Source organism: Pocillopora damicornis, chromosome 9 (assembly GCF_964200805.1).
Source record: "Pocillopora damicornis chromosome 9, jaPocDami1.2, whole genome shotgun sequence".
Classification (NCBI taxonomy): Eukaryota; Metazoa; Cnidaria; class Anthozoa; order Scleractinia; family Pocilloporidae; genus Pocillopora; species Pocillopora damicornis.
In genome coordinates this window covers 23,518,059-23,541,136 of record NC_142678.1, presented here as the reverse complement: position 1 = coordinate 23,541,136, position 23,078 = coordinate 23,518,059, and the positions used below count along the sequence as shown (strand labels likewise).

Sequence of the window (23,078 nt, the reverse complement as noted above, 5' to 3'; positions counted from 1 at the left end):
CATCATCTTTAAAACTCTTTAAGTTGGCAAATTTACGTTATCGACTCAGTTACTAATACTTAATCCCCAACTATTTTTATTGTTTATTCCATTCATCTAGGAATATGTATGCAAAATGAAGTCAGGGTTATACCGAAATCTTGCCAATCTTGCCTAGCATTTCCTTACAAAAATAACTAAGAACAGTGTAAACAGTACGTGGGTTATAATGTGCGGTCTATGCTGTACCGCCTGTCTTTTTTGACCTTAGGAGAGCACCGTATTAAGCCCTTTTTAAAAATTTCAAACTTCACATCCAAGCACTTGCAGAGGTGTGGAAATGAAGGTGTTAGTCATATCCGTGAGCTACATGGCTAATGAAACAAAACAGTTTACGGTCAATTCGCAACTGCAACAAAATCGCCACCTCCAACAAACTCGCACCAAACTCTCCACCACTGAGAGTTAAATTGTCACCGATGGCGATTTGACTCATGCGTTATGTTTAGCCTCTTCTATGAAAGTAAAATCAAACGAAAGCTTAATTGTAGTAGTTTGTCAATGGTTTGATGCTAATATACCTTGTAGTAGTTTGTTGCGAAATTAGAGGTGCGAACAAATGCGGCGAAAGGAACTCAAACTTTTTGTGAAGCGTCTCAATTATGGAACGTTAACCATTTTAATGGTTAACGTTCTTCGTGATATCACGAAGACTGATCGGTCTACGTACAGGGAAACCAGATGAAACCGAAGGAAACTTACATCAAATGAAAGCTAAGATGTAATAACATGTAAACACGTTCCATCATTGAAGGCCAAAAATGTAACAATGCATAATTTATCTTTGTTTGATTTAAGAAAACATATCACTGTTTAATAATTTATTCTTTCATTTGAGAAGACATATCAAAAACTCCAGCTTTGTGCTTAATCGCGGTTCCAAACGCCAAACATCACCATGTTTCTCGATGTTTGGAACCCGTGATGAAGAACTCGCCCCTGTTTTTCACATTTTACTTCTCAATTTCTGGGCTCTACAAGACACAGTTTTCATTATACAGTCAAGTTATTTAACCATACGAAAGTATTTTGAAGCCAATTCGAAGCGCTTCTCGGGCAATTAACTTATCCATCGTCGCCACAGAATTAGGGAAATTTCGTTCGGCGTTTCGGGAAGTACCTAGGGGTGTGCTCCTCAATCAAAAAGTCTTAAAGAGTTTTCAGAAATCCAGAGAAAGAGCCTTCAACGACCATACTTCGTTCTGCAACGATATTAATGGAATAAGTCAACGAATGCGGCCGTCGGAGGGATTATCGCTGACAAACAACTTATTATTCCAATATCTTCAAAGTTTGATCCGTTTGTTCTTTAGAGACTCCTAGAGGACGCCAACTTTCTTTCTGCCAAATTTCGCCGTTAGTTTTGAGCGCACTCTTAATCTCACAACATCAAAACCAAAAAAACCAAAAAAAATAAACTTCAAGATAAAGGCTCTCATATGATATAATATCATACAAGTCTCATCAAATTTGAGTACGAATTGTGCTCATAAGAACGAAACTCGTTTTAAAGGTCACGTCGACATTCTTTGTGCTTTTACCAAAGAAAGGACGCCAAGTTCATTTCAGTGAACTTCGTTGCATTTACACGCGCTTTTAATGTCACAATATACTACTTCTTCTTAGCCTTTATTTGATGTAAGTTTCATACGATTTCAGAAACATCAGCGAAAATCACCCTAAGTTCGCTGTACGCAAACTGATCATAATCAGGTCATAATCTTCGTGATATCAACTTCTCTGAAAAAGACACTGATCACACACGACTGCTTTGTGTGAAAACTAATGAAACACCACCCAGCGCCTGCAGGTACCCTAGATATTGTTCTTCGTCTTTTTCAAGAGAATAAGATTTTTTAGGGTCAGGAAAGATCACATTTGGTTTTTTGAATGGTAAAGTTTACTTATTTTAGAGTTGATCTTTAAACATTCACTAAAGAATCCAACTTGACAGTTCCAAAACGTACCACTTAAGCGGGTTACTGACAACAAAATAGAATGCCTTCCAGAAAAATCGTCCTATGCGCGCTACTTAAAGAAAGAAAACAACATAGCGAACTACGTATCACTTTAAAGTATGGGTTCTGAATATAACAAAGTTTGAACAGTTTTGTTTTGATAAGCACGCGCAAGCAATTTAAAGACAAAACTGACGGTGTCAATTTAAGTCAATTAATAGCCTCCGCGTTAACGCAGACATCCAAACTGAGTGACAGTGTCACCCAGCAGACAAAAAAAAACGCTAACAAAGGTTGTGAGGCCTTTTCGATATTCCTTTTGGTTCCCGATAATTTCAATTGGGAGTTGAACAAACTGAAATATTTCGAATTTCGTAAAAGCCTCGTAAAAGATAAAAAACGTCAACACTCTGGATTATTACACCTTTCGTTATTCGGTTCCAGCTGACTTAAAACACTCCCGCGTTCTTTGGAGAAATTATATTTTTTCTTTTGACAAATTTAACTTGGATGCTTACTCGAACTAAAAAATTTTTAAAAAAAATTAAAGTTTTGACTAGACTATGTTAACAGTAACCTAAAATGGAAAGAGATAGCTGTTTTTTTTGTTTTATTGTTTTGTTTTGTTTTTTTCAGTTTCTAGCGAAGTTACTGAGCAGCAACACACCATTATCGCTGACTATCGTCCAACAAAGTTGGCAGCTGTATTGTGATTTTCCTGCTATAATAACACAGTTACGTGATCGCTCAGCGCGCTGACACTGTGGCAACATCTCGAATGAAAAAGGTCGTATTCAACCAGCTCAGTATCGAAAAGTCTATCAGTATTATAGCAAGAAAGTTAAGCGAAAATGAGTGATGTAAATCACAAATCATTCCGGGCACGGAATTGGAGGTGAGCGAGACGTTTGAATCACAATCAAGCAAACAATACTGGTTCAAAGACGTACAAACATGTAAATAAGCAACCGCTCAAAGGAGCACTCGGCGAACATTGTAAAAAACAATGATACAATAGCCGAATTAGGGAATGAGAGTTGTGACTCTAAAGAGCTTTTTTATACACTTGTAAATAAAAGAGAAAGAAAATATAACAATGTGTTCTCTGAATTTAAAAAGACTAGCCTTAACAACAGCGGAAGCAGAACAAAGAGCAAAAGACGCAGAGTGCGTAGAAACACTTCCAAAGAAAGGGAGACAAATGAAAAATTCCTAAAAAGCTCTCAAACCGTCAACTTTCTGACAGTCAAGTCAGCGTGCCATCAAAGGGTCTCAAATTAATCGCAACACTCGTGACAAACGAATGTAAAATTAGGCAACAACTCTAGCGAGATTTTGAACAATTTGCAAGACGAATACGCCTCCAATACATCTTTCACGGACAAAACAAAGAGCCACATCCGTTTAATGTTAAATCAAACTGGATGCCACCGGTTCAGCTTTCTATTGCCCCTGAGGGCTACTTGGAAATTGTCAAAGCACAACTCGCAGAGATTACCGTAACTAAGCCAAGAAATAATTTGTCACGCAATGAGGTCACGGCTCCAAAAGAGTTGAAAAACAACTCTGCTTTAAACCTCAAAAAAGCAGACAAAGGTACAACAACAGTCATCACAAATAAGACAGAAAAAAAAATAGAAGAAGCTAAAGTGCACCTCGGCAATAGAGTTCACTACAAACCTCTCAGAGCACCGATAGTAAAAAAATAGGCAGTTAAGACTGCATATGGCTACTGATACCGCACAATTTTTATAGCATTGAAAAGAACAAGGGAATGTATGGCTACAGCCTCCATAGGACGCAGTAGCCATAAAAACACGCAGGAAAGGGAAAGGGTCATTGACCAAATGCATCAAGGCAAACACATTGATGACATGACTGAGAAATGGCTTTCACAAACTCCCAATCCGCCTAGAACATCAATATTCTATACCCTCACAAAAATACACAAACCAGTACCGGTCGGTAGACCTATAACTGATCTCAGGTTGTGACGGCCCTACTGAGAGAATATCATCTTTTGCGGAAAACTATTCCAGCTTATCGCGCAATTGCAACAACCCTATATTTAGGATACCACTGCTTTTATCAATTGCTAAGAAAAAACAAAGATAGGCCAAGATACTATTCTTCCGATAGAAGAAAAAGTTCAGAAATATTAAATCTCGGTTTAAGAGATCCTTGCAGCTAAGAACACTACTGAAACGAGTAGTGTAAATAGGACCTGAGGCTGTGTTCGTTTCTGTTGCCAAAACATATTCCTTCGCATTAAGGGCAGCGAAGGTTCCACTTGGTGAGTGCTCTTGAGCTTCGTTGCCGTAGAGTAATTCCCTAAGCAAACCAAAAAGGTAACTTTTGACGGCAACATCGAAAGAATCAGCTGTATCATGAGGCACAATGATTTTCGCCGAGAAGTCATTGGGTAGTTCAACTGGAAGTTGCTCCTTTCCTCAGAGATTGCAAAGACAGAGGCTATCGTCGTCCAGCCGGTCAAACGGAAAAAGAGTGAGTTTAAGTTCGTCTGATTTAAGTTTATCTAAAATAGGGATTTTAGCAGAGAAAAACTTCTTTAGTTTAAGTGCAGCATTGCTTCATGACCTATTTCGCTCGCTGGCAAATAACTGACATTGGTGTTGTAAATGAATATTTCGTATTCATTGATCGACTTTCAAAGATCACGTGGATTCGCTACCATCTAATTCATTAATATTTGTGTTCACAAGTTCATCTCAAGCGCGTGAAATAAACAACAATAAGAAGCTCGCCATTCTTCGCCTACGAAATGTCAGCCGAAAAGAATGTGCAACAGTCGTTTTTGGTGTGGGAACAGGCCCCTTTATCGGCATTCTTCTTAGCTGAATTAATTGGCCATCTTCCCCTGATTTGACCAGCGGTAAGTGATGTGCGTAACAGCTGTCTTAGAAGCCAGGACGGAACACAAGGACGAGAGCAAAGAGCAAATCTTCTCGATATCGACTATCGAAACGCGTCCATTTGGCCATACAGCGGCATCCTTTGGAAAGAAGTGAATAGATATACATGTTGCGCTCCGGACACGCAACATTTTCGTCCTCTCTTCTTGATTTCTCCTTTCCCCACCATGGTTTTCGACTTGTCTTCATAGTTTTTTAAGTCACAGCTATAAAGCAATGATCGTTTTGGCCGCGCGCTGGGGATACTTTTTCTGATACTTTTTTGGCCGCCAAATCGTACTTTCAATGCACAAAAGAAAGGTCAAGGACAACTCGCCAGGTGATAAGGTCGATGACTTTAAGTTTTAAATACAGCTATCAACCAGAAAACGCAAAAAAAAAAGTTCGTGTCATGGTGAAGTGTTTTCGTCAAATCATTTGCCCATTTTATTGAAGACCAGAAGCAGTAGCCATTATCAAATGTATTTTAGCAATGGTCACAATGTGCATTAGTTTGGAAGAAAAGATCCTGAATTCTTGCGAGGAATTTTGACTTAATAAAGGAACGAAACAAAGCTGAGAGGGTTAAGTTCTTGATTTTAAATTACCTTTAAACAGTAGGTGTAAGTCTTGACTGCCTCTTCTTCCAAATATCCCACAAATCTGTGACAAAACCTGGGGCTTAATATATATGCCACAAAGAAGCAGTTGACAAAGACACCTACAAATTGCGCAAAAAAGGAAGAAATCAAGAAAACAAACGTTGCAGGAAATTTCTTTGGTTTTTCAGTATACGTTTAATCATGTTAATAAAGAAAAATGGTCAATCAACCCTCTTTTTCTTACAGGAAGTGCCTAACTCTAACAAATTATTTTTACAGTTACATAATTTATGCTCACCTTGAGCAAGCAATATAACTCCGCGGAATAAAGCGCCTGGTTGTTTTAACTCCAATGCTGTCATTAAGTGCATTCTCTCATTCTCTGCCTCTTCTGATAAAAAAATTAATGTAATAAATAATTGACATTGCATTCATCTTTATTAGTTATCATTACTGTAGAAATTCATGAATTAAGGTATCACAGAAGGAAAAAATTCATTCTTTTTTTCAATTTCCTGAAAATTTAATATATCATAAAAAAAAATATATAAAGATCTCACTGATCAACTTCTGAAATTTTATTTTATTTAAGCTGTTACCATGTCCAAAAGCGACAAGAGTTTCATATCCCAGAGATTCACTGCTGCCAAGATACTTGTCCCAAATCGTAGCAAATTTCTGATAACATTGCAAAGGTCACTGAAGCAAGAAGACACACACACACACTTACATGGTCAACAAGTCAGACAGTTATGATTACTCCCAGAGTCAGCAGAGGTTAGGGCCAATCGAAAAGTACAAGGTTTCGGTCATTTTCTCAAACGCGAAATTCCAACAAGTGGAAAGATCTTCCCTCCGTGTGTGTCTAAAATTGATTGGCTAAACTGCACTTATTTATTTATTCATTTATTTATTCACTACTATTTACTTGCAAAGAAACACACTTGAAACTGCTGACTGATCACTCTTTCGATTTAGAGACAACAAATGAACACTTCTCTCTTCACCAACCACAACCTCAGGTGCGAGAATTAACTTTGGATGACAATTTTCTGCAATAAATTATATTTTTTCCACCACAAATATGACTGACTCCATGTTACTTTCCCCAATCTCCTGTTTAATTCCCTTTACGTGTTTTTGGTGAGGGGATACCCAAAACACTGTAACACCGCTCTAGCAATGTGTGGTGCGGAGTAGGATTGGCACGAGCGCTCACCCCGCGTATCTACCTTTGAATGGAGAGTCATATGAAAGACAGTAAATGGTAAAATTATATCAGTTAACATACGTGTTGGCAAGGTTTTTAACTTTAGCATAATTATATTTAGTACTGGTAATTACGATCTGCACAATCTGCAAACTACAAGTCATCATTGAACGAAGATTACTTACTATTGTTGTTGGCTATCAGACTCGATGTTCATGTACTATATTTAGTTGCTATTTCCAAAGATATTAGTTCTTACCGCCTATGTGTCGAGGGAGATAACACATTATCAAAGTGACGAAAGAATTGGGGAAACCATTTCAAAGCGATGCTTGTCCACACCAACAACAATAACAAAAAACCTACCGACTAACATGAACAGAAACTTTGGCTCCTCGAAAACAACACGTGGGAGAAACGAAAAAATGGAAGGAAGTAATTAGATCGTGATGATCAAGTTAAAATAACACGTGCCCTAAAAACCGTTTGTGATTTAGTCAATAACCTTAAAAAGAGTACTTATTAAGAAAGTTGCAACATGAAGTATTTGTTTACAATTACATTAATCAACGTAACGTGTATTCGTTTAATGTCTGAATTGCTCTTTGCAAAACGTTGAGCTAAGTTGTGAGGTCTACTACGAATAAACTTTCGGTTCGTCTTTGCTAGTCCATTGAATGTGGTAATTTGTAACGTATTCCGCCAAAGAAACCGCATAAATCGACGAATAAACGCCGCATTCATTCCCTTGTTTCGAGATAAAGTGCCTCATTTGACTTCAGCTTTTCGGTGGAAGAAAGACAAGGTTTGCACACGTCACTGCAGCAAACAAATGAACTAATTCTCAATACTCAAAAAACATCCATTTTAAATTTACTTACAATGACTTTCCTTGCCATTCAAAACTGACAGAGCAGAGGTAAATCCTCGTACATTAATCGTCGATGGAAATGAACAATACTTTTCTTAAGATCACTGACTGTTTCGCAAAAAAAACGTCGGAATGTTCATTAACCCGAGTTTTACTGTTGTTCATTCAAAAGAGGGGGCTTTTTTTCGCGCTTGCTAAGTGATAGCTGTCAGAATTTGAAAGGAACTAATAAGACAAATGTTTCAAAGTTTTCCTGGAAGCCTTTTAAATCTTTTTAATCATTCCGTCCATCCACCCCTCTATCTGTCAACCTATCAATAACAAACTTCTGCGACGACATAATGACATTGGTAGAAAAGAAATGGTCATCCGTTAGAGATCCCAGTCAAACAATTCTTCCAGCTTATCCAAAATTGCCGAACTTGCCGCCATCTTCTTTAGAAAAAGCCAATGTTTGTTTGAAGTCGGTCCTAGTCGACTGCATTACACCTTTTTGCTCGGACCAGCTCGGATCCGCTCGTTTCATCGTCCAACCTCCCTCTGCCCTGCTCCTTCTCCTTGTACAGGCAGAGCAGTGTCAAATGGCTTGCTTCAATGTGGTTGAATAACAGCCTTCACAGGTGTGAAGCGGGAACGCATTTATGTAAACAAACAGCAACGCCCCGAAAAATTTCTAGTCGCTTTTTCTGGTAAAGTATTTTGGCTCGAGTTCTGATCTTTTGAGAGCTCAGTTCAGATATTTTGAGAGTTCATTCTCGGCTGATATTCGGTCCATTTTCGTGAAATTGGGAGATATTGTTGATACCCAAAAGCATGTCCCGGATTTTTTACTTTTTCCGTCCTTATTTCTCGAGATATAGCATCTACATTGAAAACTTTGCTCAAAAGTAATACTATTTAAAAAATATAAAAAAATGATTAAAATATAACGAGGCGTTAAAATACAAATCCCAGACACCCTTTTTTAGTTCAATCTGTGCAGATCACGTTCCGATTCGTTCCGATATAAAAGAAACTTGTTGATTAGAACGCGTCGTCTAATAAACTTATTATGTAAAACGTGTCGGCGTTAAAGCATAAGCTTCGATTATGTTCAATCAAATTATAAAATCAAATTACATATCCAAAATTAGCCTGCAAATCAGGCGTAATTTAGGCTTGCAAATGCTAAGTAATTTCATAACGAATATTATGTCCGCCATCTTTGATTTTAATGGCAGCGGAAGGCTGGGGAGAGGAAAAATTTATACCAAGGGGGCGGTCGACGGTCAAAAATGGCCGGTCGAACAAACGATCGCGAGCTTTTAGCGTTAGCTCGCACTAACAAGACGCCTGCACAGCAGGCTAATCCGAAATCAGTGTTTATTAAGCTTAAAGAAAGTGTATACGTTTACTGGGATATTATCACAGCGCGCATAATTTTTTCCGCCATCTAAGTTTGAATGAAAACGCTAGCAGAGATTCCAACCCCATGTGATGGAAAATAGGGAGTAATTATTAGTGCCAAAGGCGCGAGCTTCTAGGGGGGTCAGGGGGCATGCCCCCGGGAAATTTTGCAAATTTAGGTTCTCTCAAGTGCCATTTCCTGAATTTTGACATCATTCCGGCCTGAGTTATAACATACCATAATGCTCTTCACGAAGAAAGTAAGTATAATATGAGTGTTTCACAGTGACAGATCGCCAAAAATTCAAAAGATTAGCAATTTTCCCCAAGTTTTCAGAATTTTATGATAAATCGGGAGAATTTGGTAAAAATCGGGAGAGCGGGAGGCAAGACATCAAATCGGGAGACTCCCGATCAAATCGGGAGGGTTGGAATCTCTGCGCTAGCTATTCCTCTCTGATACCTTCACCACTGCACCTTCAATGCATATTAAGAGTCAATACCTAACAATGTATGAATCCATCCATGATCTCTCGTAAGTTTCCTCAGTGAATCAAAATGACGAGCCATCGCCGCAATCATTCCAGGCACTCCTGCTACTGTCTCCAGCATAATGATACGACTGTTGGGAAATAGAAAACACATCACTGTTCCTATTTTTTTATGTGAAGACATAAGATGCTCCATTTTACCAAAAAGAAACTTGCTTTAATTTTGTACATCAATATAAAACATTTATTTCCATTTTCAAAAAACAGCATGAAATAACGACACGGCGAACTATTTAGCGGTTAATAAGTGGAAATAGAGCTTATTGTAAAACGCATTTTTTAACATTAAATTTTAACATCACATTTGAAAATGACTTTTTTAAAATTTATTTAGGAGTTAAGATCCTATGAACTACCTGATAGCCTAAATGAATGAAGGGATCTTCTAATTCCATCCCCTAGACAATATAACTTCAATTTGCAATATTATAGATCTCCATGATAAATTTGTTGGTAGACAGTTTCTCCATGGTCACCTGACAGTCCTCATTTAATAAACTGAGTGACATGAGTACCAATGCCTCAATGAAGATGTCCCCAACTATCCTGACACTGAGGCATGAGACCATGACCAATTGAATATTGTCCTTTCCCTCAAACAACAGGTAATTAAGGACTAAAAGATTGCTAAAATGCTAACTTACTTCAACCACTTGTTCTCTGTCATTTTTCCAACTTTATAGAGAGAAACAATATCAAATGCGATCCTCAAGAATTGCACACAGCCATAGGCAATCTGAAATTTAAAGAAGAGAAAATAAACCTATATATATATATATGAGCTTTTTGTGTACTGAGATCAACTTAGGTTCTTCATGATTATTGTTTGTCAGCCTACAGTTAATAAAAATAATGGATCTATAAATACATGAATGAATGAAACTTTCCATACTGGGCCAAACAGTTGTGAGAAAGCTTAATCTAGATGACCAGGAGTATTATAACTCCTTCCTGGATAGGATGCCAGTCCATTCCTAATCTAGAAGTTTTTTTTTAAGTTTTGCCACTCACAATTTTTCAGTCTGATAACATGTTTTCTCAACACTTGGACCAAAACTCAGACATTTCAATTTGGAATCCAGCAGGCCAACCCTTGCACTGACAAAGGTTCTGATGATTTTCACTAATAAGGAAAACTGTAGTAATTGTAATGAAAAGATGTTTGATGTACAGTAAACATTTTTTGATTTCCATATTTAAGAATACCTTGTCAACTTTTGTCTTTGTCTCTTGATGTGTAATCTCTACAGTATTAACTTCTTGCTCTGACCTTACAAAAAATATTACCGAGGACTTGTAAAGTTTGAAATCTTAGCACAAAATTGACATTGTGATAAATTATTTCAATATATTTAAATTGTCTGCACCATGGAAGTTGACTTGAGAATTAGTGTTTGTTACAGTGACAAAAATTAAAGTCTGAACATAAGGATTATTCAGGAGTTGAGAAATCAAAGAGTGCCTTGCAAAAGTTTTGCAAGTTCAGTAATAGTAATTCATCTCCAATAGTGTCGCACTAGCTTTTGGTTAATATGTAACTATTTTATTTCTGTTCAGTTAAATATCAAAAGTCCATATGTCATTTTCTTTTGTCAGAGAAACACACTATACTTCCCCCAAAAAAACCCACTCTCTAAAAATTACCCTCCCCAAATGAGAGTCCACCCCCTGGGCTGAGATGTCAAACTTGTGCCTCTCTGGAATGAGTTACCCCCTCCTCCCTTGCTTTCTTTAATAGTAGGGATACAAAGAAAACCTGTATGTGTTAGTACTTTATATATAACTTTTCAAGCTTAAACTAGAGCAGGATTAGTACAGAAGAATAGTTTCTTTTCCATCATGTCACCTCTAGTTATTTCTTCTCCATGTGCTGGCAGAGTTCCTTTATGCATGTTATCTGTTCTTTTAATTTATATCCTATTGCTGGGCTAACTTAACAATCACCTCCCTTGATTAAGTGCTCTCCTTTTAGCCAAAATATAACATAAGCGCTCAGACACTTACTCGAGGAAATATGGTAACCTAAGTGTACACCACCTGGGTTCACACATCAGTCTAAAATTTGAACAAGCTTTGACTAAAATAAAGACAATCATGAATTAATATGTACCTAAAATATCTCTGGGGCTCAGATTTCTTGTCCAAATTATTCCATTATGTATTTTTGCAAAATAAACCTACCAAATAGGATGTGGCATTCTGTAGATCTCGTTGCCCCTTGTATGATCATCATCTACGCTGTCTTTTTTCTCGGCTCCTGCTTTGAAATGTTTTAAATCCTTTTGTCTTGAGACACCAGTGGTCGATAGTAAACGAACCTGAAATAAGAAATGAATAAAAAATGTGTATAAAAAGAAACTTCTCGTTTCCCTTACAAAGCAGGAAAGGATTTGAGAGGGATTTGACCCGATATCTGTGGGCAAACACCACTATGCGGTCATATCTGTTGAAAAGACTGCAGTTGCAGTTGTTTTACCGGTAATTAATAACCGTGAACTTTCTGCATTATTCCTAGCAGTAAGTTGTAGATATAACTTTTACAACGAAAAAAGCTGATGCACAAATAATGTAAGTAACTTCAACCATATTTCCATTCACTTTAACAGTTCGACCTCTTTGCAACAAAAGTGCGTCATGATCATCATAATTAAGCTTATGTTTTCGTCATTTCACACCAAATAAACATGTCTGGGAATTTCGCCCTGGAATGGGGCTCATGCAAAAAGAACCAAAACAAAAACAAAAAAAGTTCCCGACCACTTAAGTGACGATAATCAGTTCAACGTTCGCTAATATACTGTATGCTAGCGATTTCGACACAATAATAAAGTTCTTATCTTATCCAACTTGTAGAGCTTACAGTGCATGAGTTGGACAATGGAGTTTCCAACAACAGTCCGCCATCTTGAAGCGCCCCAAACCCTGGCAAAATACGCCGATTCAAGGACGACTTGAGAGCGAACAGGATGGTCGGAGAGAAAAACTGTCGGGTCTTCGTGGGAAGCATTCCACCGCGCACAGTGGGGACAACGATTAGTCAGCGAGAGAGAAACTCGAATTTAACATCGCCACCATCGGGTACTGCGTAACTAAACTACATTGACTAGTTCCTAGGCTTCTCTTATCCAGAGGACGTCACGCTAAAGGAAACTGTTTAACACGCGATTATTAAATTTCATTATCATTGTCCGCTGGGTTCCTTATCCTTGGTTCAAATTTCATTTTACTTTCCACTAAGCACACATCAAGGATGTAGTACGAAATATTATCTGGTACAGTGGTAACACTAATCTGTCCACCACAACTTTTTTTAAGGTTTGTGACTTGTTTTATGGCCACTTGAGAAAGTGTGAAGAGAGTTATTTAGGATAAGTCTGGAGTACTAAAGTGACAAAGGAACAAGAGCAAAAAGGGAAATGATTAAGTTGAAATCCACTGACTCTCCATGTTATCTTTAGCCAGCCACTTCAAATTACATTTGTTTCCACCCAGGGCTTTAATTTGTCAAATATGGACTACCAATAATTTAGCTTGGTTGGTAGAAATCTGATGACCACACAAAAGAAATATGGTAAGCACCTTTACTGACATGACTTAACATTTTAATAGACAAAAGAAATCCTATCACATAAGAATAATCATTAAGTCTAAATCATATTACATAGTCATTGGAACACCAAATTTACACTTTTTAATCAGAATCAGTCCTATGACTCCTTCAAAATTACACTTCAACTAGTTGAACTGATTATGGAAACTACAAAAACATTGCACAGCAACAGCATAAATGCTAGATGCTAACTCTTACAAAAAAAATTATCTAATTGAGAATATACTTTGGAATAGTGTGCGAGTTCTAAAGTGGGTATTTTAACCCAACACCAGAGAATTGTACTACTTCTAGATTTTTAAGCAGCACAGATGACATAAAAAAGTAATCAAACACACAATCTATTAAGTCTTGAGATTACAACAGTGAACTTTGTTAAAAGCTGCATGTTGATTTTTGAAAAGAATTCTTTCAGTCTAACACTAGTGGTCATAACATGCTTTAAATGTAAATTTCTTGGGACAGTAATTAAATAAGACTACTATGAAGTGATCAACTTTGAAACTTTTCTCACACAATTGTTGGTATACTTAAACAAAATAAGAAACCAAATCTTAATTGAAAAAAGTCAAAATTGACTGGGAAAAGTATTATTTGAGAGCATAGACCTCAAAGAAATTACTTCCTGAAGCATCTGATTAACTTGAAGCTTCAAGGCCTGGTTTTCCTGCTCTAACTTTGATGCTCTCACAAACAATGAATTATTTCTTTCTTTCCTTGCACGACGAAACTTTCTTGAAGCCTGGTTGTTCCTTATTCTCTTGTCTGAAACTTCATCACTGCAAGAACTTCCAACTGATGAAGGAGAATCTTGGGAGACATCAAATAGTGCTCCTGCTGCCTCCCCATTCAGCACATCTGAATGCTTAAGTGTTTGTTGCTCAATCATAATGAAAGCTTTGCTTTCCACCTCCCTTTTGCCACAAATATCCAAGCCAACATTCTGTGCTCTGACATAAATGTTATCAGGTTGGTCAATTCCACCAAATTTTTCTTCTGGACCAGTCCAGTTGTTGATGGTCTCTTCACTCTTAAGCAACTCCACATCTGCCATCCAAGACTCCTCCAAACAGTGTCCCTTGCTTCTCTCCCCTGGTATGAGCTTCTCAAGTTCAGCCACTTGGTCAAAAAAAAGTTCTCCAGGATTTGCCTTGTTCCAATCTGGAACAGAATCAACAGACCAAAGGCTGTCACCTTCATCTGGAACTGAAGCCTTGGGAAGATCACCTTCAGTTTTTGGGGAAGCAAGGTCATAAACCCCTACAGAAAGGTAAAGATATGTTACCGCTTTGAACTGTTAATAACACAACTTCCTTGAGATAAGGTATTCACTGGTCCTCATTAACCCCTAACTTGGCCCAATTTCTATTTAAAACACTTTTGGGTTAAAATGGTATTTCACTCTTTACAAAAACAGAAAAAATGAACTGATGTACAGTTAAGAATTAAATAATGATAACAATAATAAAATATATGACTTGTATGGTTTTCTTTCTACAGAGTACCAAACAGTGTTTTAAATAAGTAAGTAACATAATATCAACACAAAACTTCTATAGAAGAAAGTTCTTAAGCAACAAAGTTTCAAACAATATAAACAACAAAATAATTATATAACATATCAAATATAGAAACGTTTAAAAGGAAAGGTCTTAATGTTCGATTTAAAAGTATCCAATAACTTGCAAAAAAGTCCATATCTATTCTGGTTGAGAGATTTACAGATGCCATTTATGAATATGTCCTTTGTCCGTGTATCTCAGGTTAAAAGGTAGGTGTCACAATAGGTGAGCAAAGTTCTCGGAAGAACAAATAGCGATGAAAGTTTAAGTAATAAATGGGGAAAATTAACTAACTATTGCTGAAAGACACGAAACGATCTAATTAATCAGTTAAAAGTTTGAAAATAGCACTTAAGAGGGGGTATATCAGAGAAGTTCGCCGTATTTCAAGATGATGAGTTGGTTGTTTCCCGAGTTAGTTGTAAAACACCGATTGGGCCGAGAAATAGGACTTTCGTTCAGATCGATCGTCAAAATGTGTGCCACTATCAACATCAAAAGTCCTTTCAAAAGACTTAGTTAAAAATCTAACAGGTGAAACTTCAAACTTCAGAGCATTTCCTGTAAACAATTTTTGCGATGTTATCAAGAGATTGATCTAGTGTTCCTGTAGTTCACTTCTTCGGAAAGCATGCAAAGTCCAGAGACAACAAAGGAAAAGTGGCCGTTTACGTATAATTAAATCTTACCAGTGTCAAAGACGAGGCTTGGATTCGTACAGAGGCGACGCACAGAAAGTATAGCCGCTAGTAACCGGCTTTTCCACGTGGCGGTTGGTGAGGGGAACTTCAGCCGCCATGTTGTCTTTCTTGGTCAAAGCAACTACTCCTTTACACTTCCCTTTTGGACGTCCAGCAGAACTCTTCAGATGCATTTCTCGTAAAGTAATCGATAAAACCAGAAAATTCGACCTTAGCTAGAGCCAAACCGTGAACAAATCGTTTAGGAAGAGGAATTTATCTCCTAATAATCAAGGAATGGCGCAACACCGAAACGACAAAAATGTGTGCCACTGATGCGAGATTAGTTTCGCACTGCATGATGGACTTACAGCTAACGCATAGGCATGCAGTGTGTGCAAGCAACACAACGTACTTTACCACAGGGAAAACTTTCTTGGTTATTGTGAAGTATTGGTACATACTATACTCTCACGACTCTTTAAGGCCAGTCATAAGAGAACGTCTGCCAAATGTGTTTCACATCCGCACAGGTGTTTTACTGCTTATGTTGCAAGTGTTTCAGAAACAAGTAGCTGATGAAAACACTGTCCGCCGGTACCTTTAAAGAACACTGTGCATATTGTGTGGCTCCAGATCTGATGCACAAGATGCTATAAGGTCTATAGGAATTCCAAAGAAGAGCAAAATTGTTTCTGAGTAAACACAAGAACAAAACCGAATCGAAAATAGGTGAGGTGTATTCATGAACTGAAAAACCCTATGCAGGATAAAATAATTTTGACGAGCCAGCAATCAAGTTTCAGACTTTCCTCCCTTCTCTTTCCCTGAGCCTTAAAAGATAAGTCAGAAATGTTGAGTCTGAAATAAAACAGTTAGACTCACCAAAAAAGTTGGAGCATCAATCTTACTGTATGATTAAATGATTTCCCTGTTTTTGACCCAATTGTTTAAACGGGAAGGGATCCTGATCAATGGGAAGCCATCCTGACTAGACTGAAGAGTATCTCTTTTCTTCTAACATTTTATCTTTTTATTTTTGAAGCAGTTCCATTTTTATTTTCCAACCTCTTTTATTCATTACTATGAATCTGAAGCAAAGGACAGTAAAAATCAAAATCTCTTGAAAAAATTTTAAACCAAGAAAAAATATCCAAGTCAAACAACCTCAAACAAAAAGTAGGATTCCGTTTCACAAAGAAAATGTAGAAAGAGTAAGTTAAGAAAACACATCTTTAATCTTTTAACACAACTTGGAATAATATGACCTTGTAAGTTTTGATTCACAAAACGTTGCAAAAAGACAAAAATATTTTGAAATTACCACAGAGGAGGCAGAATTTGTTTCATTAATTGTTTATCTGTGATGTTCTTCACAAAACACAAAATAAAATAAAACTCTTCTTCCTTAGTTTTTTTCAATGTCAATCTTTGGTATCAGCAGTAAGTACTTCAACACCAGAATCTGTTATCAAAACAGTGTGTTCGAACTGTGCCGTCCTGAGAGAGAAAGAGACGGAAAAAAATCATACATGAAAAATGAGAAGTTTAAAAATGACAATACTGTCTGTCTGCATTGGAATGAGCTAACAGATAACACTCGTCTCAACATCCACTGAAGAAACAACAAGGATGTTAGAGTAGCTTTCCCTCATCAGTATTCGCAGGACATATTTTAAGGCATAAAGTTGTTGTTTGTAGTCCTTCATCTTTTCCAACCAGTTGCATTAATCTTAAATAAGAATTGAAATGATGCTTTGCCATGGTACATTTTTGACCTTTTCATTTCTTGAATTTGGTAAAAATTCCCCACAAGCAAACCCTTGATCCTGACTTATACTGGCCTAGAATGGTTCCTCAAGCCCCTTAAGCTCCTGAGCCTTCAAACTTGAAGTAGCACAATTTTCAGCTAATAGTTATTCTTCTGCAGCGCGCCACATGAGGACAAATGTTACTGAATTGTATTCATATATCACTAACTATTACGCCTAATTGAATAAAAACTGGTGTACTCAACCTTTTACCATCCTTTGTGACAACAGTCCAACCATCTCCTAGGATAGCTATTTTTGGAGATCCCTCACAAAGGACAGGTTCTGAATATTAACAAATACAGCAAGTGGTTTGAACCCGGGGGTAACATTTACTAGTGTAGTTTGGGTCGTCTGGGTGAGTGTAGTCCTGAGAAGGACTGTTGTCGATAGTCCTTAACGGACTGAACACTGACATACAGTTTAATACCTGGTAAGCCGTGACGATAACTCACTATGGACAACAGTTTACAAGAAACCGACACATACCGACAAATTACTGGACGAGTTGTCCTACAACCCGACATCACGCAAAGCCACAACTATCAGGACTTTTACGCGACGAGCGCAACTAGTATGCAACACGACGGACAGCTTATCCGACGAGAACAAGTACCTTGACCGCGTTTTTTCAAAGAACAACTACAACGAAGACTTCATCCAACGTGACACTCACCGACCTACTACTACTACCACCGCTAACAACAACGCAACTCTTACAATTACAGTAATCATACCGTACATAAAGGGCATATCTGAGAACATCTCGCTCATCCTACAACCATTCAATATCCGCGTCGCTCACAAAACCTATTACCACACTACGTCAGTTATTGGCTAACGTCAAAGACAAAGACGAACCGAGGAACAGACAGGAAGCAGTAATTGCAGTGTATAAGATCAATTGCTCCGACTACCACGCCTCTTACATCGGTGAGACTGGTAGAAACCTTACAACTAGACTAACTAAACACAAACGAGCGACGAGGAAAGGCGATGCCAACAATCACATTGCTGAACATCACCAACTTACGAACCACACTATTGACTGAGACTCTGCGCAATGCGTAACCTACAGCACCAACTACTTTTAACGACTGACCCTAGAAAGCTGGTCGACTAACTTGGAACAGATTCCCCTCAACAGGTGTCAACCACTACCGGCATCATACAAACGACTCATTCATGACATTTACATTACAGACGAACCGAACAGAACGATCCAACTTCACTAACAGATCGAGACCGACCAATCACGAACGACCTACGCCACTCGAGTTTTGCAGCCAATAAAATCACGGCAAAACTGAACAATCAGTTTATACAAACCGGACTAAGAACATTCGACTAACAACAACTATTCACTTGACTCTGATGATGACTTCCGCTGAGGTTGTCGACACGTCAGTCACCACTACCGACAACAATCCTTCTCAGCACTACACTCACCCGAACGATCAAACTACACTATTAAATATTAACAAAGTTGCTACATTTAATGAAATGAAAGATACATTTTCACATATACGACCTTTATAATTAGGCAGCATGCTAATGAAAACATTTCTCTTGTGGCTGCCTTAACAAAGTCCCACTAGCAAAAACTCTCACCTACACTTTTTCTTCGTGCATAATCATTCTTGTTAAGTGGTCAGCTCAAGCTATTATGCTTTGATCTGCACCATGAGAAAGTCTGAGAGCACCAGGGATACTTGAGCTAAGAAATCAATACTTGAATAGTAGTGCTTTGGAAAAGGACAAGTAACGGGTAACCATGCCAACTGTCAGTTTGGGCTTTACAAGGTCTACCTTAATGAGGTTCTTGCCAGGTAATATTATACCTATTCATAAAATAGCTGTTTGATAGTCAAGATATTTACCAATAGTAAATGTCATGCCTGGTCCCATTTTCCCAAGTTTATAATTTGCTATTGTGAAAAGAAGAGGAAGAGAAGAATATGAGAAATTAAAGCCTTACATTTCATACAAAATTTTAACCTTTTAAATGAGATTCCTGGGGGAGGAGTAAAATTTGATGAAACTGCAATAAAAGACACGTTGTACTGCCTATCTAGCTTACTGGATTCCTTTAAAAAAAAAATTGATATCCAAGTGGCATCCAGTTTTCCATTGGTAATAGTGCATACTGCCTGGAGGCTGAGCCAAGAACAATAAAGCTTTAAGATTGTTGGTTTTATCAAATGATCTAGGAAAAATATGAATCAACAATTTTTTTCAGTTCCTGTGTGAAAACCTATGGGGATCTCATTTTGAAGAGGAAGGTAAATAAAAATAACCAGAATCATAACTTTGGAGTTGTGCGTGCTTACAAGTACTGCAAACCTGTATGCAAAATTTCTGGAGGTCCATGAAAGTATGATCCAATACCATGACCTGCTAAATTGGGACAAACTGTGAATCCATCCTTCCCAGCCACAGATCTAGAAGCAAATCAAACTTTCCTGATGAAAGAGCCCTAACAAACAAAAACTATTACCAGACACAAACATTACCAACATTAGAGATGAACATGTATGGCAACATTCTCCAAAAATAGCCAAATTTAGTTGTTCTACTTACTCAATTGTGTTTCCAATCAACGAAAACCGTACTCCAGGTTTACAGATATTGATTGCAGCATCAAGACTACGCTGACAGCTTTCTAGTAATCTCTGACCCTGTTTGTCAACAGAACCAACTACATATGTTGCGCACAAGTCACCATGCATACCACCAATGAAGACCTGAAGAAAACAATTACAAAAAAAGGAACACAGGAGTGTTACATATCATACAGGAAAATAAAAAAAGGAAGTTTTGTATTGAAACTTTCCTATAAGACATGATTTAAGCCTCTGTGTATTGATTATTACATTCACAAATCAATAACAGTCACTGTGATAAACTGGTCTTTTGCTTGAATGCGAGAGAATTTGGAGTATTGCTGTCATTTATAAAAAGGCTAAATATTAACATGATTGACTTTTGCAAAGAAATAGTAACATTTCCTCTGAGACAATGTTCTCAAGTTAAATAATTATATAACATATAACCACACACAAGCATCATACTGCATCATTGTAAGTTGTCATACTACTGATCCAAACATAATTCTGCTCACAGGTGCAAAAAATAACTAACTACAAGAATTCATCTTTTAAACCATAAAAAGTAGTGCACAATGTTCTTAATCAAATAATTACTCCAACCGTATATATCATGTCACACTTACAGAAACATCCACACTTATAATGTCACCATCTTGTAAAGATTGACTGCAATGAAATAAACAAAATATCCTAACAGCTGTAATGAGTAGAGTTTTTACCAAATTTGGTTCCAACAAATCAGTTGTGTAACCAATGAGTAATTAAATTACACTACTCCTAGTCTTATTTAGCCCTACAGCAATTCTTTCAAATAACGATCGGTAGATCAGATCTTCCCTAGACAACATTGAACAAAATTTTGCAATCCTAGAGGTACTAAGTACTTCACCACTATATAAATCATGCCATATAAAAATTACCACTAAACCGTACCACAAAAATTAATTATTCCTTGTGTAGAAGCAGATTACCTGTCTGGTATACCATGTACAGCCACATTATTAACAGATGTACACACAGACTTGGGAAACTTTTTGTAGTTCAGAGGAGAGGGGTAGGCTCCAAATGAAATTGCAGCTTGGTGTACAATCTGGTCAATATCTTGTGTTGTAACACCTACCTTAAAAGAAGAAAAAATGAGATCAAACTGACTTAGCTCAAGGAGCTAAATATAATGTACAAGATTATAATGTGCATCATTGCATGTTACTCTTTTAAGTCTTCATGAACTCATAATTCATCTATGGAATTCAAGTGTGTAGGTCAATTCTATCAAAATCCTACAGTTCAGTGACTGAAGTGACTTCAGTATCACACATGATCGCAATGTCTTAAAATAAACGTTACCAACTAACACCCATTTTATTGTATACATGTTGTGTCAATGTTCCACTGAAAAATTAATTCCCTTCTGGCAATTAAGAATAATTCACCAATCTTTTTGAACTGCCTGAGCACTTGGATGAAAAGATGAAGGAAAAATTGAAATACATCAGATAAAAGTAGCAAAAAAATATTCTCACCTTGATACTATCTCTGGCCACATTGAGAACTTTCCTGGCTGTTCTGCATGCTGTTCTCATGAGAGCAATCTGCTTCTCTGTTTTAATTTCAGTGGAGTAAGGTGGGTCTGGCACTGTACCAGTGTCAGCATAAGGTGGACGTGTAATGTGCAGAGGAACATGGCCAGCAGGAGAAATTTTATACAGTTCTGTAAGTGCTTCCTTTGTATTGTTTGTTGACAAATTTCTGTCATAGTGTAACAAAACTGTGCTTAGCTAGTTAATTACTAGTTGTATGCTAAATGAATGTAATTTCAGACAGCTTGCTTTTTCTTAGTGAGGCAAAATACATGTTCATGTTTCTAAGGAATCTGCAATCACTTAACTCCAATACAATTTTAAATTGTTATTTCAAATATGAATTCATAGTTTCATGATCATTTCAGGGGTAGTCCAGGAAATTTGTTTTCTCCATGGTAAAGTTAGGGTTACAGTTCACACACAGTAAACTTATCTCATTTTCTTGATCATGGGACATAAATTAAGTTAAGAGTAAAAACCTAATGTCTTGGAAGTGTACTCTTGCTGCATTGTAGTGATGAGTTTTAGCTAACAATCGATAAGTGCTTATTCAGAGGTGCCCAGATAGAGAGAAGAACTGTGAGAGGCTGATGAGAGTTAACTGTTGAAGGAGTATACAAAACCCTCATAATATATTGTACAACATGACATCTGACCTGCCGTTTAAATTAGTAATCCTCTTGTAAAGCTCTTCTTCTATGCCTGTGTAGATAACTTTTATTTGATATTAAAGAAGCAAAAGACTTTGGATGTTGTAAAATGTTAGTCTTATATTTCACAATGGTGTTTTAGATAAATAGCAGATTGTTTCACACTAAAAGATCACTTAACCCTTGCTGTTTGCCAAGCTATCTAATTTGGAGTAGAGGCTGAACTCAAGACTTATGGTTATGAAAGAACTTCAAAGCAGTTTATCTGACTAAAAGACCTCTTCGTTGACTGCGTTGAAACTTACATACCCGATCATTTTTCATAGTCCGTGGCAAATTTTTGCGCTTATATATTCAAAATTTAGTTGAAATAATTTGATCATAACCAGAAAAGGTCAATAGAAAATTGTACTTTAACCACTCTGAAGAGATTTTGAAGCTCATTGAAGTTCAGGTAAATGCAAATTACATCACTGCTTCTAGAATATTATATCTCAAAATCACATGTACGTAGAAAAAAAAAACTATAAGACTTCCTTATTTACGTACTTACATTTAAGCCTCAACTGCTTGAGTTTGGCCCACATCACCCTCAGCGAAAATAATGGCGTACAAATCGTTGTTAGATCCATGCCCCCGCGACCAATAATCTATTCTTAGTTGACCTTGGGAGAGCTCAGTGAAATTATTGCATCATTAGTTACAGATATCAAAGGATTTATTGACGTTCATTTCTTTTTAGTTCCTTTTATGACGAAATAAAATTATTTTCTTGCTGAATTATTCTACGGAAAGAAATCAAGACGATTGAAATTCGGGAATTCACTGCGCCAACCTGAAAAAAGTTCCTTCCTAATCTAATAATTTCTCGCGACCGTCATGGAGAAACTTTTGGATTTACTTCCACGATACGAAACCATGAAAATGTTACGAAAATTCAGTGAGACTTTCCTCCTTGTTCTCGATTAAGCGAAGTAGATGAATTGATTACTTAAATCGAGCATTTCACCTGAGGGAAGAATTTGAAATTTGCAAATACCATGA

At 37.2% G+C, this 23,078-nt stretch overlaps 3 protein-coding genes, 1 long non-coding RNA gene and 1 pseudogene across 7 annotated transcripts in view; 1 reads left to right on the top strand and 4 right to left on the bottom strand.

The window, feature by feature from the left end:
• The window catches only part of LOC113678305 (uncharacterized), a 14,342-nt gene extending 1,671 nt beyond the window's left edge, over window positions 1-12,671 (bottom strand). Inside the window, exons 1-8 of one of the 2 annotated variants that reach the window (XM_089182910.1) lie at window positions 12,390-12,671; window positions 11,711-11,847; window positions 11,534-11,606; window positions 10,736-10,799; window positions 10,174-10,265; window positions 9,482-9,600; window positions 5,810-5,902; window positions 5,518-5,630 (exon numbers count right to left, since the gene is read on the bottom strand). In XM_089182910.1, the coding sequence (XP_089039036.1) occupies window positions 5,518-5,630; window positions 5,810-5,902; window positions 9,482-9,600; window positions 10,174-10,265; window positions 10,736-10,799; window positions 11,534-11,606; window positions 11,711-11,762 (606 nt within the window). In that variant the 5' untranslated portion in view covers window positions 11,763-11,847; window positions 12,390-12,671. The remainder of the gene's footprint in view (window positions 1-5,517; window positions 5,631-5,809; window positions 5,903-9,481; window positions 9,601-10,173; window positions 10,266-10,735; window positions 10,800-11,533; window positions 11,607-11,710; window positions 11,848-12,389) is intronic. The other variant, XM_027195194.2, reaches the window with a different exon arrangement.
• On the bottom strand, window positions 6,408-7,090 carry LOC149040786 (uncharacterized). Its single transcript, XR_016179865.1, has 2 exons — window positions 6,981-7,090; window positions 6,408-6,563 (listed from the first exon to the last, which is right to left on the bottom strand). It is a non-coding gene; the product is annotated as an uncharacterized LOC149040786 (long non-coding RNA).
• Window positions 12,672-13,109: 438 nt separating the features above from the next.
• LOC113678211 (uncharacterized) lies at window positions 13,110-15,713 on the bottom strand. Of its 2 annotated transcripts, none has more exons than XM_027195095.2 (2): window positions 15,391-15,713; window positions 13,110-14,399 (listed from the first exon to the last, which is right to left on the bottom strand). In XM_027195095.2, the coding sequence occupies exon 2, from the start codon at window positions 14,191-14,193 to the stop codon at window positions 13,708-13,710; it is 486 nt and encodes a 161-aa protein (XP_027050896.2). In that variant the 5' UTR covers window positions 14,194-14,399; window positions 15,391-15,713; the 3' UTR covers window positions 13,110-13,707. The 2 variants fall into 2 exon arrangements, with proteins under 2 accessions (XP_027050896.2, XP_027050903.2); XM_027195102.2 differs by having other exon boundaries at window positions 13,110-14,300.
• Window positions 15,714-16,596: 883 nt separating this feature from the next.
• Window positions 16,597-22,712, bottom strand: LOC113678182 (methionine aminopeptidase 1D, mitochondrial). Of its 2 annotated transcripts, none has more exons than XM_027195053.2 (10): window positions 22,588-22,712; window positions 22,041-22,086; window positions 21,325-21,550; window positions 20,773-20,921; window positions 20,425-20,467; window positions 19,773-19,936; window positions 19,536-19,633; window positions 19,073-19,120; window positions 17,399-17,477; window positions 16,597-16,881 (listed from the first exon to the last, which is right to left on the bottom strand). In XM_027195053.2, the coding sequence occupies exons 1-10, from the start codon at window positions 22,664-22,666 to the stop codon at window positions 16,806-16,808; spliced, it is 1,008 nt and encodes a 335-aa protein (XP_027050854.2). In that variant the 5' UTR covers window positions 22,667-22,712; the 3' UTR covers window positions 16,597-16,805. The 2 variants fall into 2 exon arrangements, with proteins under 2 accessions (XP_027050854.2, XP_089039034.1); XM_089182908.1 differs by having other exon boundaries at window positions 22,041-22,098; window positions 22,588-22,686.
• Window positions 17,629-18,427, top strand: LOC149040785 (uncharacterized; annotated as a pseudogene).
• Window positions 22,713-23,078: the final 366 nt, after the last annotated feature.

Bases quoted from the DNA above. Each gene is read 5' to 3' on its own strand.
- LOC113678211 (XM_027195095.2), bottom strand. From the start codon at position 14,193: ATGGCAGATGTGGAGTTGCTTAAGAGTGAAGAGACCATCAACAACTGG.
- LOC113678182 (XM_089182908.1), bottom strand. From the start codon at position 22,666: ATGGATCTAACAACGATTTGTACGCCATTATTTTCGCTGAGGGTGATG. The intron at 20,922-21,324 runs GTGAGAATATTT...TCTTCTTTTAAG, and splicing joins TGGCCAGAGATAGTATCAAG to GTAGGTGTTACAACACAAGA. The intron at 17,478-19,072 runs GTAAATATCTTG...GTTAATATTCAG, and splicing joins AGGCATGACATTTACTATTG to AACCTGTCCTTTGTGAGGGA.